General features: G+C 41.3%; 1 protein-coding gene across 1 annotated transcript in view; it reads left to right on the top strand.

The window, feature by feature from the left end:
• The first annotated feature begins 367 nt into the window (after window positions 1-367).
• Window positions 368-15,886, top strand: part of itih5 (inter-alpha-trypsin inhibitor heavy chain 5) — a 50,217-nt gene continuing 34,698 nt past the window's right edge. Inside the window, exons 1-5 of the mRNA XM_078552970.1 lie at window positions 368-520; window positions 826-870; window positions 5,797-5,960; window positions 8,881-8,973; window positions 11,581-11,828. Of these exons, the coding sequence (XP_078409096.1) occupies window positions 425-520; window positions 826-870; window positions 5,797-5,960; window positions 8,881-8,973; window positions 11,581-11,828 (646 nt within the window). The 5' untranslated portion in view covers window positions 368-424. The remainder of the gene's footprint in view (window positions 521-825; window positions 871-5,796; window positions 5,961-8,880; window positions 8,974-11,580; window positions 11,829-15,886) is intronic.

The following is a 15,886-nucleotide window of genomic DNA, read 5'->3' as shown; positions in this document are numbered from 1 at the left end:
GTATAAGCTCAGCCTCCATCACTCCTTCCAGTTCCTGGGGATACCCTCAAACGTTTGCATATTCCCCTTGTGGACCCACCAAAGAACCATGTAGCGCAGAACCATGTATCGTGCCTATGGCAACTGTTTGAAATAGTCCCAATTAGTCCCACATCCACTTCACCCTTAGATTTGCAAATTTGTCTTTCTAAGCATATATATCCAAGTTGTTTTTTTTTAAAACAAAAATCATGTTTTAAAATAAACTCTGAAATGTACTTTCAAAGCAAAAGGACAGAAAGTGGGGGAGCCAACTAGGCTGCAGCCAGGGGACCACCTCTCCAGTTCAGCCATGCCCTCCGGGACTAATCAGTGTGAGTCAGTCAGTTCAAACTAAAGCTGATCCAGCTTCACACTGCAAAACATCAGCAGAGGAAGCGGGACAATGATCGCCCTACTTTTATTATCATGCTCTTCTCTTGCAGTTTGGGGACAGGAGCCTTGGGGTTTAAAGGGCGAAGCCGACACAGACTTCCAATCTGTAAGTGAATGCCTTCAAACCAGATACATAATAAATATCAAAGTCCTGAGAGTTTAGTGAAATGAGTAAAAATAACTGTAACAGGCCGAAGACTTGAATCAAAGAGCAGCGATGAAAGGGGAAAAAAAACAATAAGTATTTAGATCTTATATCAAATTTATACAGTTTGTATTTTTAGTTGCCTTTATATCTGATGCAATTTATAAAGTTTGGCAGCAAATTTTCATAAAAGTGACGCAAGAATTGAATAGTCTAAAAGTGACTCAATGAAACTTGTTCTGACCTAATGCGATTTTATGTTTAAGGGGTTTCAGCGTCTTCCGAGGCAGGTCGTTGTATCACAGAGATCGGTAAGTCATTGATTTTTTTATATTATCCATTTAGTTTGAGTGGTAGAAAACCAGAACTGTGCAGAAATGTACAGTTCTTGCAGCTTTTATCAATGACAGCGGTTCGCAGGAGTCCTGAGGGATTACCGTGGTGGAATTTCTGACCTTGTCCTTTCAGCTCGGACTCTGCACCAACACTACTCCAGGAGCGAGCACCAGAACGTTACTCCACCTGCACTGTGACATTTTCTAGTTCGCCTTTTAAGGCTCTTTGATTCCCTTTTGCAATGGCAGCGCCATCTGGTGCATGATGAAAATTAAGAAACAAGTCCTCAGGACACCCAGAGAAATTTGCAACCATTAATCGTTTTTGAAGTGTCGTCACTGATGTTTGGTAGGCAAACTTAGACATAATTCATGTTCCTTCAGCGCCGTTGGATTGAAGCCCTGGGACTCCATATCTAACATGTGGGGGGCACCTTCACCACTGGGATTGTTAGAGGTCCAAAAGGGCAGCTCGCCACCACCCTGTCGAGAGCAGTTAGGCACGGGTAACAAACGCCACCTTTTGCAGCGATGCCCATGTCTGAGAGTGTTTTCTTTTAAGACGTGGCCATTTTGGTACAGCAAGATCTCAGAAACAGCAAATGAGATGAAGGACCAATAGTGATGGTGCTGGTTGTGAAAAATCAAGGCTATTACTCCAGTACAGTACTGAGGGAGGGGTCTTGTGGCACAGTGGTAGCATCCCTGCCTCTGAGCCAGAAGCTCTGGGTTCATGTCCTGTGCACTCAAGGACTTGAAGGTTACAGAAGGTAAATTCAAAATGTGGCCAGACAGGTTGATTATCAGCCTGTAAATCCTTCCAGTACACCAATGGCAGGCAGTGAGAGTCAGAGAGTTTCCTGGTCAGCCATTCTGCAGAAGGTAATGCAAACCACCACAGTACTTTGCCAAGTATAATCATGGACCAATCCAATGGAAGTCCATGGTCACCAAGGCCCTCTTAGGGCATGGTACCTGAAGGAGGAGGAAGACAGTACTGAAGGAGTGCTGTACTATTGGGGGTGCTGGCTTCAGAATGAGATATTAAACCGAGGCCCCATCTGTTTGCTCAGGCAGATGTAAAAGATCCCATGGCACTATTTCAAAAAAGAGCAGGGGAGCTCTCCCTGTTTTCCTGGTCACTATTTATCCCTTAATCAAAATCACAAAAGGACAGATTTTCTGGTGATAATCACATTGCTAGTTATGGGAACTTCTGTGTAAATTAGCTGCCATGTTTCCTGTTGAATGGTGACAGCACTTCATTGGCTAAAAAGTGCTTTGAGAGGTCTGGTGGCTCTGAAAAGTGCTCTAAAGTCTGTCCTTCCTTCTACTAATCATGAATTGTTATTCACATCTCATAACATTCAAAATATGACCATCTGGGACAAGAAAAGACCTTTCAATGCACCAAACTAGCTCCTTCCACAGATTTGTTTCAACTCATCCTCAACTGGACTCTACCCAACCTTTTCTTCTACTAAGGATATGTTCTGCAAAGTTACTCTCTGGCCTCGGAATGTAAATTAAGCAAAACTACCAAATTCCTACCTGCCCTTATGTCGTGCATTCTTGATGGGTTGTTTTCTTTTTCATGATATTTCCATGCGGCTGAAATCTCAGGAACACCCATCCACACAGACATTTCCTCACGTTAGGTGAAGACATAAACTGGGCAGTTTGTGGGAGCGATACGCGACCCTGTTGTGTTTGTGCCATGGGCAAATAAAGGCCACAGAATCAAAATCCGGCATTTTTTTTTCTGATGGGGGATAACCATAAGTTCCCCCATTCATTCACACGCAGAACATTTGTCTGTGCTGGGACCCATTGTTAATGATGGGAGAATTAAGGATTATCCACTTTTTTCAGTTCAGAACCTATTAAGCATAATGGAAAAGCACTCAGTCATGGGAGCTTCATAAGGTTCATTTACTTCTCACAAATAAATTTAAATGAAGAATACAGATTAAACTATTTGCATTCCAAGGCCATTTGTTTTGAAAATATTCTGATTTTAACAACAAAAGAGTACACTGCATCTTACAGCAGAGAATGAGGCCATTTGGCCCATCATACCTGGGCCTGCACTTTGAAAGACCTCTGCAATTCATCCCAATGCCCTGCTCTTTCCTCAAAGCTCTGCTAAATTTTTTGTTCCTTCAGGTATTTATCTAATTTACTGTTGTATATTCTTGTACCAGCCTTGTTTTTGAGTCAGAAAGTCCTGCCTTATGATTGGATTGAAGTCATCTAGGCTGACACTCAGTCACAGTAATGAATGGATGCTGTATTGATTGAGATGTCAGCCTTTAAATGTTAAACTGGTACTCTGTTTTACTGGTACAAGTAAACTTTATGATCCCAGTTTGAAGAAGAGTAGAATGCTGTCCCAGTTTCTTGGCCAACAATCCTCCCTTAAAAAGCATTAACTGGCTATTAACTGTATTGCTGATGTGACATTGTGCCATGAGCAAATAGCTGCCTACATAACAAAGTCACTGAACAATGCAAAGTGATAGAGATATTTCTGAGAGATGTGCCTTCAAAAAGCAAGCCTTTGTTCTTTGTCTGTGGATTCATACCATTTGACTGCAAGGAGCTGGTGGCGAAAAATGGATGCTACTGGCATGAATATATAAACCATTCATTTCTGAAGTACAGGGTTCTGTGTGACCCAACTTCTTTTGGCTGAGAGAAGGAGCCACAGGATTCCACAGGTTTTAAACAAACAAAAATAAACTTTGCTGTACAAGTTCAGAAAGATAAAACAATTCATAAGATCTATCTTATACTCTAACATTCAGGGTAAGTATGAGGTCCATGTGAATTAACAAGCAAACTGTGACCAAACACACCACACTACACAATAGGTGACAGGTGCTACCAAAGCAGATTCCATGGATTTCTCAACAACCCACCCAGACGTTTGTCACATTGTGAGCCACCCGATCTCACTGAAACTTTGTCTTCCTCACAAAGGCTTCCAATCTCCATATTGAAAATCTCGACTTGGAATTCTCTCCAAAAGTTGCTCCCTCTTGGATGGCTTCAACAAGGATCTACCTCCAAGGTTTCACTCTCGCCTTCCGAGATTCCTTTCCCCTGGATCTCCAAGTACACTCAAGCTTCACCTTCCAAGCAGAATTTCATATCTTTGGCCATGCCAAATAGAAAACCACTGCTCCAAGAGGGGTACCTTTGCCCCTTTGCACAGAGTCACTAACCTCTGGTTGCCTTTTCGGACCTTCAGGGCTTCCCTCGAGCCCACTTCACTTAAAGTCTGCTCCCTGCAGTGCTTTCTTTAACTTGGAGCCTATTTCTTTGCTTCTTTCTTTTAACTTAACTTAATGGGACCTATTTCTGTTCCCTGCCTTTTATCCCTTGACTGGGATTTCCTGTTGGGATCTCTCCCTGGTTTGGGGCCTCTCCCTGTCTCCTCCCATGTCCCTGTCCCAGAGACGCTCACTTGATAATGGCACTCTGTTCCAGCTCATCTGACCTGCGCAGGCGTGCAAGGCCAGACCTCAGCCTGAAGAACATAAAAAGGTAATACTTGGCATGTCTGGCCAGCTCCTGGCTGGCTCATGAGCGGGAGACCCGAGGTTCATCGGGAACTGGAGTTCCTGACCTCCGAACTTCAGATTAAGGTAAGTTTAGGTTTCATCACAACGTAAGGAACAGGAGTAAGTCATTCAGCCCCTCAAGCCTGCTCCAACATTTAGTTAGATCATGACTGATCTGAACCTCACTCCATTTAAGCACTTTGGTCCCATATCCCTTGCTACTCTTAACTAACAATAATTTGCCAATAATGTATAGGTAAAGCATGATTGTAAAGACATACCTCGCATTGTAATATTAATTATTCTACTGCAAGCATTTCTCAGCTCTTTCTTTTTCAAAATTAGACCCTCGCAGCTAAACTTATTCATTTTGAAAGCTGGCAAATGTCATGGCCTCCTTGGCAGCCCTCACCATCAGAGCCATTCTCAGTTAAGAAAAATGTGCCATTACTTCTGCTGAGCTGAAATACTTTGCTTGCTCTTTGCTATAGCCCACCTGATGGTGAAGGTGATATCTGACTCAATTCATTCAGCTTTCTCTCTAACCTGTTAATGAAGGTGAGAGCTATCTAAATTAATTCTGTTTTCCCTCTACCTCACCATGAAGGCGAGATGCAAAATAACGCCGTCGATGTTGAGGGCTCCCAGGGCAATACCCTCCCTACTTCATACCACTGTGCCGCCATCTCTGGAGGGATGGTGATAGTGGTGACTGGGACATTACGTGTAAGGTATGGTTCCATGAGTATGACCATGTCAGGTTGTTGCTTGACTACTCTGTGAGGGAGCTCTTCCAATTTTGGCACAACTCCCAGATGTTAATAAGGAGGACTTTGCAGGGTCGAAAGGGCTGAGTTTGCCATTGTCATTTCCAGTGCCTAGGTCAATGCCGCATGGACCGTCCGGTTTCGTTCCATTTTTTAGGCTTTTAGCGGTTTGATACAACTGAGTGGCTTGCTAGGCCATTTCAGAGGGCATTTAAGAGGCTCATGTAGGCCAGCAGATTTCCTCCCCTAAATGGCATTCGTGAACCAGATGGGTTTTTATAACAATCCACAATGGGTTTGTGGTCATCATTAGAGTTTTAATTCTAGATTTTTATTGAATTTGAATCTGCCATGGTGGGTTCCAAACCCAGGTCCTCAAAGCATTATCCTGGGTCTCTGGATTAATCGCCCAGTGACAATACCATTATGACACAGCCTCCTCTTGGGGCTACCAACTTCCAACACGCTCCAGCCCATGGAGAAAATTAACAGAAAAATGTTTCATTTCTGCTCAGCATGTTGTCTCAGGATACTAATGCTTGCGTTTTTGCTGTTTTTCTCTTTTGCAGGACAGTAAACCCCATATGACAGATTTCATAGTGAAATCCACTATCTTCTCCCGCTATGCATTCACAGCTGTTTCCTCCACTATGGTCAATCGAGCTTCTCGACCCAAAGATGCAGTTTTCCAAATGCAAATTCCAGCTGCTGCCTTCATTTCCAACTTCACAATGTGGGTATCGACCGGACTTGATCCTCTGTGGGGTTGCAATGGTTTATTGAGAGTTTGCAGCAGATTGACCGGAATGATCAATGAATAGATGATATTCTGAGCCAGCTTTTGCTGTAACAGTGCGTTTTCCATGAGTTAGATTTTCCTTTGCATCCTCCAGCTCAAAGCATTTTTGCCCATTTAAGTTTCAGGAAGTACAAACTGAAAACAGCGCAGGGAGGGAAACAAGGCAAACAGCAAGGTATCTTCTTCACCAATCAGATCAGCGGATTTGGAAATAAATAGCAGAAAAGCTGGAAGGAGGGTGAATTAGAATGGGGGAATTCAATATTAAAAACAAAAACAGAATTACCTGGAAAAACTCAGCAGGTCTGGCAGCATCGGCGAAGAAGATAAGAGTTGATGTTTCGAGTCCTCATGACCCTTCAGCAGACTGAAGGGTCATGAGGACTCGAAACGTCAACTCTTTTCTTCTCCGCTGATGCTGCCAGACCTGCTGAGTTTTTCCAGGTAATTCTGTTTTTGTTTTGGATTTCCAGCATCCGCAGTAGTTTTTTGTTTGAATTCAATATTAAATCAGGTACAGAAAGAGAAATAAAGAGAGGGCAAGAAAGATTGGATGGCGAGAAAGAAAAAAAAGGAAACAGATAAGGTAAAGTGAGAAAACAAAAAAAAAAAAGATTTAAAATTGGGAAATTTTAAAATCGCCATTAAAAATTCAAAACCTGAAGAAATGAGTCTCCACACTTGTAAAAGCGAAATTGCGGTGCCAGAGACGTTGCTTTGCAGTAATTAATTATCATCACATTGCTATACTTACACTACCGATTTCTGACTATCTGTGATGAGTTCAGTTCATATCTTGTGCACAAATACAGCAACTTCCAGATGTTCAATGCATTTCAATGATGAGGCAGGCAGCAAGCTTCTGCTTTTCACAAAGCTAATGGTGGACTGATGCAATTTGGACAGCATCCTTTGGAAATTTGCATATAAGCACATTTCAGGTACTCCACCTGAAGTTTCATATTTATGCATAAGTAACAGTAAGCCCCTTCATCCTTAACATCATTTTGACAGCAAATTTGGGTCCATCATTTTGAGTTGAGCATAAGGACTGTATTCTTGTTTTATCTTAGATTAATTAACTGAACTAGTTTTGCATGAAGGACGCAAAATAACATCATCAGTTAAACAGGACCTTAAGCATAGACTTGAGTGGTTTCAATGTGAGATACTCCCTTCCAGTCAGGGGTAGAAAAAACTAACAAAAGCCTTTTCAACTAATTAAGATATATCTTTCTTTATCTGTTCTCACTATCAACATGCTGGAGATCCACCATTTAGGCTTTGCAAGCAGAAAAAGAGATACTGACCTGATGTGATCACTGGGAGATGGTGTTCCCTAGAGTGTAATTGTTACTGTTACAATATGCTTTGGCATTCTTAGTCCCAGATGTTAATTGGGAGGAATTAGTGAGATATTAAGCACTGGCTGGGTACTTGGCTCATACTGTATATTTTTTTCACGGCTGACAGCAGAACCAAATTAGGATGAGAACTACTCGCAACTTGCACCAACTGAGAGGCTCCATGTTTGCTTTCAGCTCTGTAGCCAGCCATTGAGGGATTAGGGAAGATCTGCCAAGGCATTCCGAAACCAGATTTGACCTTAATTGGACCCATTTTGTTCTACCCAAAGGCACATCCTTAATTGCATTTAATGCTATTTCCCAGTAGCTGTCAAAATGAAAAGCTTAGCTACACATGAAGAGAGATTGTAAAGAGAAACAGATCTCTGACCCTAATTCAATCCTACGGATCTTCTGACACTCAGAAGCTTCTTGGCAACAGTCTGCTAATCAATCTATCTAGCTATGTATTTTGTAATATTATGTCATGACCCACTCAATAATGGAGAACTCATATAAGGAATCTATACAATATATCCCCCTCACTCTGCATTACATACTTTATGTATGGTCCACCAAGACAGTGGGAAGACAAGCATCACTGGCAAGGCCAGCATATGTTGCTTGTCCCTAATTGCCCCTGAGAAGGTAGTGTGAGCTGCCTTCTTGAACCACTGCACTCCATGTGGTGTAGGTACACCTCGAGTGCTGTTGGGAAGAGAGTTCCTGGGTTTTGACCCAGTGTCAGTGAAGGAATGACCATTTAGCTCCACGTCAGGATGATGTATGTCTTGATGGGGAACTTGCAGGTGGTGGTGTTCCCATGCATCTGTTGACCTTATCCTTCTGGGTAGTAGAGGTCGCAGATTTGGAAGGTGCTGTCGAAGGAGCCGTGGCGGGTTGCTGCAGTGCATCTCGTAGTTGACGCACACTGCTCCCACTGTCAGTGGTGGGAGGTGTGAAAGTTTAAGGTGATGGATGGGGTGCCAATCAAGCGGCTGCTTTGTCCTGGATTTTGTCGAACTTCTTGAGCGTTGTTGGAGCCGCACCCATCCAGACAATAGTTATCAATAAATGCATGGATAGGAATTACTTTCTATTCAACTATTTCTCTTGGGAATGAACAGCAAGATCCCCAATGCTGATTTCCACAACTTTAAGATAGGAAAAGAATTACACAGGTTTGATGGCGAACTAACCTCAAGTAGCTGCCACGCATGAGTACTTTGTACAAAGCTCTTCTACTTTGAAGTGAGTTACAAAGTGGAGCTAAAAGAATACCTGGCAGCATGTGATGAAAGGGTTCCCAGCTTGGCCTTGATGTGCAAAGTGTCCCACTTAGGCTCTCTGTCCTGTAATGAGATTTATGGTGCCCTGTGAAACACTGGTAGTTATTTAATTGTGGAATGTAGAAACCCATTCTCACAGCACAGACAGACCCAGAAAATAATGTCCGGACTTTACTGTGATTTAATTAACATTCAATCTGTGCTTTTGATTTTGTGCAGGATCATAGGCAAAAAGGTACATCAGAGTGAGGTGACAAGCAAAGCAAAGAAATCCAAAGGCAAAATAAAAGAACATTCTGGAAAAAATGATATGTAGGTATTCAATTCCTTATTTACCTGCACTCATATATTTAAAAGGCATCCATGGAGTGAAGGAGTTAAAGTTTCTAGCAGGTACTGATTAACTGACATGATATTTAAACTTGTCATTAGTGTAATGCTGATGGTTTACTGAGATAGTGGCTAGTTTAAAATAACAGCAAGTGCAAGCAGCATCTCAGAATTCAATTACAGTGACCCTGTCTTTACAGCAACTACTGAAGGGCCTTTATTCAAAACAGCCCATTATTCAAAATAATTACTTTCAGCTTAAAGAAAATGGTAGAAATGACAGACATAGCTAGTCACTGTGTAAAAGGATGGAACCCAAAGTGGAGGACTGATAAACTAGACTATACATTGTGATTTTGCCCCTGTGGTTCCCGCATGGTGAATTGCCAGATGAGCTACTAGGGTGCGGGTGAAAGGAAAAGCCAATTGGTGGGCCAGGTCTGTCCAAGTGGCTGTTTGATAACAGCCGTTGACAGAGATTTGAAAGTAAGGAAACCTAGCTGGCCTTTCATATTGGGGATAGTGCATTGTTTAGATCAGACAGAAGGGCTTTTATGAGTTCAATACAGCAGACATCAATAGGGAAGGGAGAGAAATTCCCAACTGAATTACACTTGAAGCACAGACTTTATAAAGTAAAGAATAAGCGGCATCAATAAAACAACAGGGAAAACAAGCAAATCTAACCCCCTGAACACATGCTTAAAATATGTCTAATCCTCTGTGCTTGATGTGAGTTTGTTGATTACTAGAGTTGGCAACATCATGTTTTCACCTTGTAAATGAACTATTTATTTTCTGGGGCGTCTCACTGTAATGTTTACATTTGCTAGTCAAAGACATTGGTCAGCTGTGCGGTGAATCTTGGTTAATTGGCTAGTCAACAGAAAGCAATGTCAACTGGCACTAGCCTTTTCCAGATGGTCTCAGATGAAAGAGTCACACAAGAAGAATGTACGTACAGTGATGGGTAAAGGTTCACGGGCAGAATGAGTTCAGCAAAAAACCCTAAATATTCCAGTCAGCATGTGTTTCTTTAATTTGTGAGAGGACAGGATAAGTCATGAAGTTATGATTAAGGGATGTCAGACTTGGATATTGAAAGTCTGTAGATTTTAAGAGGATGAAAAGATTGAGGGAGATAGAGCTTTTCACAGTTTTGATGGAATAGAATGAGTTAGAATGGAAGAATTGTGATGAGTCAAGGTTTCAATGCATTGGAGGGATGGCATAGTTGGAGGAACAAGAAAGGAAAATTCAGAGGGTTATAGTATAATACAGGTGGGGTGGTCGAGATGCACTTGCCTCTTTGGGGTCTGCTGAGTATTTATCCGCGTCATGAAGTGATTTATCGAATGGCCAGTTGGGGGCTGGGTGGTGGCCTGAAGGAAGTGAGGGTTAATGTGTCTTGTGTTTCCTAACAATAGAGGAGAGGTTTTAATCCTGGATGAGATTTTTTTTTGACTTTGTGAAGATCTGAATTTTAAGGTCAGTACAGCCAACATTCCGAAAGAATGCCCCACTCCTTTCTTGCATTTCTTGTAAGTTCCTTATTTCCATCATAATTCCACCCACATAATCTTTTTCCCCTCAATTTACAGAAGTATAACAGCACAGCTGAAATAAAAGATACTTTTTAATTACCTCTAATGCTGCTCAGAGCAGCTGCAACACAATTCTCGTTCACTCAAATTTCAATCTCATGAAAATCTCCACTCCCTGAGGGAACATTTAGCACAGCTTGGCCCATGTGACTGCAGATCACCACGTGATCACTTGGCAACTTGTCAACTTTCTTTGGACGGACAGCAGTGCACCATTTAAAACCAAGATTTGAGCTTTCTCCATGTCTCAGTGAGTGGCTAAGTCATTTGGGTCAGGAAGGCCCCACGTTCCAGACGTGGAACATCAGCTGAGGTCAAGATAAACTTTGGCTGTGAAATGGCTCGAAATGCTCAGCAGCATCTGCTGTCGAAGCCAATTGGCTGAGGTACGAGAGTGTACCTGGGATCCACGGAAGTACTCCCGGCAAAGCTTCAGTGCTTTCAGGAGAGGTGAAAAGCGACAAAAATAACGTGAAATAATTCAAGCGAAAATGTGCATTTGGCTGCATTTAAATAATTTGGCAAATGCCTATTAGCCTGACTTTTTATCCCACTGACACATGTACTGGCCGCTGTTATTTTGACCCTGGAGAAACGTTTGTTTATCTTTTCCAGTCTTTATAGTTTTCTGTCATTTTAACTGACAAATGTCACTGACTTCTTAACTGTGGCTTTGTTCCTAAGCCATTAGTGATCATAGGATTATATTAACAATGAAACTACCCCATATGTCAAATTGAGATGCAGAGGTCTTTATTAATGGCTAATCTGGAAATCATTAAACACAAAACGTACAGGTTGCGATATGGTTTGTGCAAATACACTTTAAATTTTTGTGGTTATGATATCCAGTCACACGACAACACAAGACAATCACAATAGTCCTCAACCAAAATCATTCATCATTTCATACCCCAGTACTGCAAAACAATGTAAGGCTAGAACATGGAACATTCTAACACATTAATCTATTGTTCCCTGACAGGGACAGTGAAGTGGAAATTTTCACTGTTACTGTAAGTTTGCCTGCAAGGACTAAAGGATTATTCCTCCTGACTTACGAAGAGCTGTTGGAGAGGCGTCTGGGAAAATACACACATGTGATCAGTGTCAGGCCCAAGCAGATCATTCCTAAACTCCTGGTGGAGATCCATTTGATGGAGCATTCCGGGATCACTTTACTAGAAGTCGCACCCCTAAGAAACAGCAAGAAGATCAGTCAGAGCACTGCAGGTACTGAAAAACAAAGTCGGATATTTATATTCTCAATGATATGTTTGCGATGAACAGGTTTGCTAAGTAACAGATAATGGATTTAGAATGCAAATTCAGTTTTATTTTAGCATTTTACCATGACATCACCAGTACCAGACTGCTAACATACTTTTAAAAAGTGCATTTAATGGGTTTTTTTCACTTGTGGTTTTATTCTCCTTTATCTGTTTTTCACGACACCTCTGCCTTCAAGTATGCAGGTTTGTTCCCTGTATGGAGCAGATACCCCTAAATGTCGATTGCAGGGGATAGTGCAGCTCAATTCATTTTCCCTCCACTCTGCTGTGCAATGTTGGTTGGTATAACACAAGAGAGAAGCTGACACAAGTGGAACTGCAAACCTACGTCTACATGCATTCAATAGCCCTTGGAGTGTTCATGTGCTAATGCTCAGCAACACTGTGCCAACACTCTGACTGCTACATTTCCAGGAATGATGTGTCTTATCTCAAAAGATTGTGTGAGGCACAGAGCTAGTCACTTCCCCTAGATCCCCACCCTCGCTCCCCCACCCAAGGACCTACCTATGTGCTGGTTCAGCATCCATGCTGGCCAGTGCTGTGAAGGTCCCACCAATTACATTGGTGTCTCTTCTCAGCTTTCACCGAGTGTCATTGGACATGTATTGGAGGTGCTGCATTCACTTCACGTGGGTTTCTGACACAAAATGAATTTCTTTGCCTTGGAGGCTATAATCTAGCTTGCTGCATCAGTGCAATAATGAAGGAAAGCTGCATTGTCAGAGGTGTTGTCTCTCAGATGACACATTCAGTTGAGGCCCTGTCCACAAGCTCAGGTGGTTGCAAAAGATCCCACAGCAATATTCAAAGAAAAACAGGGGAGTTATCTCAGCCAATATTTAATCCCCAACCAACACCACTTCAAAGGGATTTACTTTGTCATCACCTTGTTGCTGTTTGTGGGACTTTGCTGAGAGAAAATTGGCAGCATATTCCTACATTTCAACCGGGCCTTCATTTCAGAAGTAGTTCCTTGGCTATGAAGCACTTTGGGGCATTCGCGAGAGGCGAAAGGTGCTATATAAATACAAATTTTTTCCTTTCTAGCATTTTGGATGGTTATCTGGAAAATTCGCTTGTGAGTCGGCATTTAACAACTCATTTAATTTAAAAGCAATCTCTTGTTGTAGGTTAGCTGGTACTGAGTATCTTTTCTTTACAATAAAGATCGAAAAGCATGTAAATGGACTAATATTAAAACACATTTCAAACAGAGAAAATGGAAAGTCAGTAAGAAGTGAGAGATAACTATCTGAACTCATTAAACAGTATCACAGCTAACTAAACAGTGCACTGTACCAGAAAATGTAACTCATTTTGGGTCAATTAATACCTTTAAAAATGACCGAAATGTATATTGTTCAAAAAAGCAGTTCAGGGCAATTGAAATGATAATAAATCTGTAGTCCACAATGGTAGTATTAAGATCATCAGAAGGAAGGTTCAATCATTGAGGTAGTCAGGCACTGAGTAAGGTGATTGAATAACCATGTCTCATTTTACGTTCTCTTGTTCTTATGAACATTTTCTTATGTTTTAATACTTGTTCTTCTTTAACACGAAAGCTAAGTAATTCAAGTTCCTTAGTGGTTGAATATATTCATCATAGCTCCTACCGCTCTGAAGAAGAGTCACACAGACTTGAAAAATTAATTCTGTTTCTCTCTCCACAAATGTGTCAGACCTGCTGAGTTTTTCCAGCATTTTCTGTTATTATTTATTATAGCTCCTATCGCCTTCATTTTCTCATTTCTTGGTCCCTCTTTCTGGTTTGTTATTTTGAAGTATAATCTTTGGAATAATTTTGACGTAATCCTTCCAAGTCTTCCTCCTCTTTTCAAACTGCAGCCCCTGTAGGATGAACAAGAGACTTGATTTATTTTAACCAGCGCAGTGACTTTCTCGTTATTGCCCCTCGACCTTTAATACATTTGGAAGAATGCATGATGGTGCAAACTTTGCACAGCCCATTGGAAAGAATGTGCTTGATGGAAAAACTGATGTTTTCCCCGTCCTGTACCGTCTTGGGCTAAAAGTTTCACCTCAATCATTTTAGTGCGTTTAATTCTTCCAGCTTTTCTATCTACTTCTCTTTCAATAAAAGGAAGCAGGATCTGATTACACATAAAGGCATAATTGTACCTGGAATAATAGTGCAAAGGCTGGTTGCACTGGTACATGCATATTTTGGTTTCTGGAATTGACATAACCGAACTGGTAATGATGCAGTATAATTCTTGCACAGAATGTGAATTTCCCAGTCTTCATTATCTGTGACTTCTTCAATTCTACAATCAAGCTGTATCTGTTAGTGGTACTTGTTTTGATTTTAATCGTAACTTCAATGTTTTCATATCAACAAGAAAGAAGAAATTAAGTATCTTTTATATGCATTGTAGAAAATAACAGAAGGCCTATTGTTGGGTCCCAGATGTGGATGTTCATGAATGGCTGAGCTGAAACCGGATAAATACATGTATCTAATTCACCGTTCATGGAAACAGCAACTGTACTTCAAAGTAATTCAATATATTTGAAGTGCTGTGGGGTATCCCAAGAGATATAAGGCAATGTGTGAAAGACAAGTTTCAGAGTTTCAACTTTTAATACAATTGTTCTCCAGTGCACCAGTTAGTTTGCGGAACCCATAAGCTGGCCTAGGCATGTACAACCCATAATGTATTCGTTTCCAATAATGTGGCATCAGTGGATGGGAAAATCCTGTGGATTAACTTTGTTCGGTAACCTGTTGATTGCAATAAATGGAAGGAGAAGGGTTTGATTTTAACCACACTCAACTAGCAGGTGAGCAGATAATATTTAGTGTCAGGAAGTGAAGCTGGGCAAGTGACCAATTTGGAGACAGTGTCCATAATATGGTTAGTTTTAGCATAATTATGGGCAAGGATAAAGATAGAACAGGATAGAAAAGTTTTAAATTGGGGAGAGACCAATTTTATAAAGCTGAGAGGTGATCTGGTGAAAGTGGACTGGTTACAGCTACTTGAAGGGAAATCTGTGACATACTAGTGGGAGGCATTCAAAAGAAACATTCTATGGGCACAGTGTAGACATGTCCCCACAAAGAAAAAGGGTGGTACTGCCAAATATAGAGCCCCCTGGTTATCTAGAAGCAAAAAGAGTAAGATAAAGCAGAAAAAGAAAGCTTATGACAGTCACAAAAAATTAATGTGTTAGAAAGCCTAGAGGAGTATAGAAAGTACAGGGGTGAAGTAAAAAAGGACATCAGGAAAGTAAAGAGAGGATATGAAAAAATATTGGCAGGTAAAATCAAGGGAAACCGAAAGATGTCTTATCAGTACATTAAGAGCAAGAGGATAACTAAAGAAAGAGTAGGGCCTTCAGGGATGTACAAGGTAACTTATCCATTGATGCAGAAGATGTGAGCAGGGTTCTTAATGAGTACTTTGTCTTTGTCTTCACAAAGGAGAGGAATGATGCAGTCATTCTAGTTAATGAGGAGGAGTGTGAAATATTAGTTACAATAAGCATAATGAGAAAGGAAGTACTGGAGGGACTGACATCCTTGAAGGTGGATAAATCACCAGGGCTGGTTGGATTGTGTCCCAGGCTTTAAAGGAAGCCAGGGAGGAAATAACGGATGCCTTGAGGATCATTTTTCAATCCTCACTAGATACAGGCAAGGTACCAGAGGGCTGGAGGTCAACGAACATTGTACCATTATTTAAAAAGGATGCGAGGGATATGCCAAACAATTATAGGCCGGTTAGTCTGACTTTGGTGGTGGGGAAATTATTAGAATCATTCTGAGAGCCAGGATAAGCTATCATTTAGAAAGGAACAGATTAAGCAGGGATAGTCAGCATGGTTTTGTTAAGGGAAACTCTTGTCTTACTTAATTCAATTGAATGTTTTGAGGAAGTAACAAGGAGGATTGATGAGGGTAGTGTAGTGGATGTGGTCTATGTGGTCTAAAGCATTTGACAAGGTCCCACATGGCAGACTGGTCAGAAA

This window comes from Cetorhinus maximus, chromosome 12 (assembly GCF_964194155.1).
Source record: "Cetorhinus maximus chromosome 12, sCetMax3.hap1.1, whole genome shotgun sequence".
Classification (NCBI taxonomy): domain Eukaryota; kingdom Metazoa; phylum Chordata; class Chondrichthyes; order Lamniformes; family Cetorhinidae; genus Cetorhinus; species Cetorhinus maximus.
The sequence above is the reverse complement of the archived record's forward strand: the minus strand, read 5'-3'. Positions and strand labels throughout refer to the sequence as shown.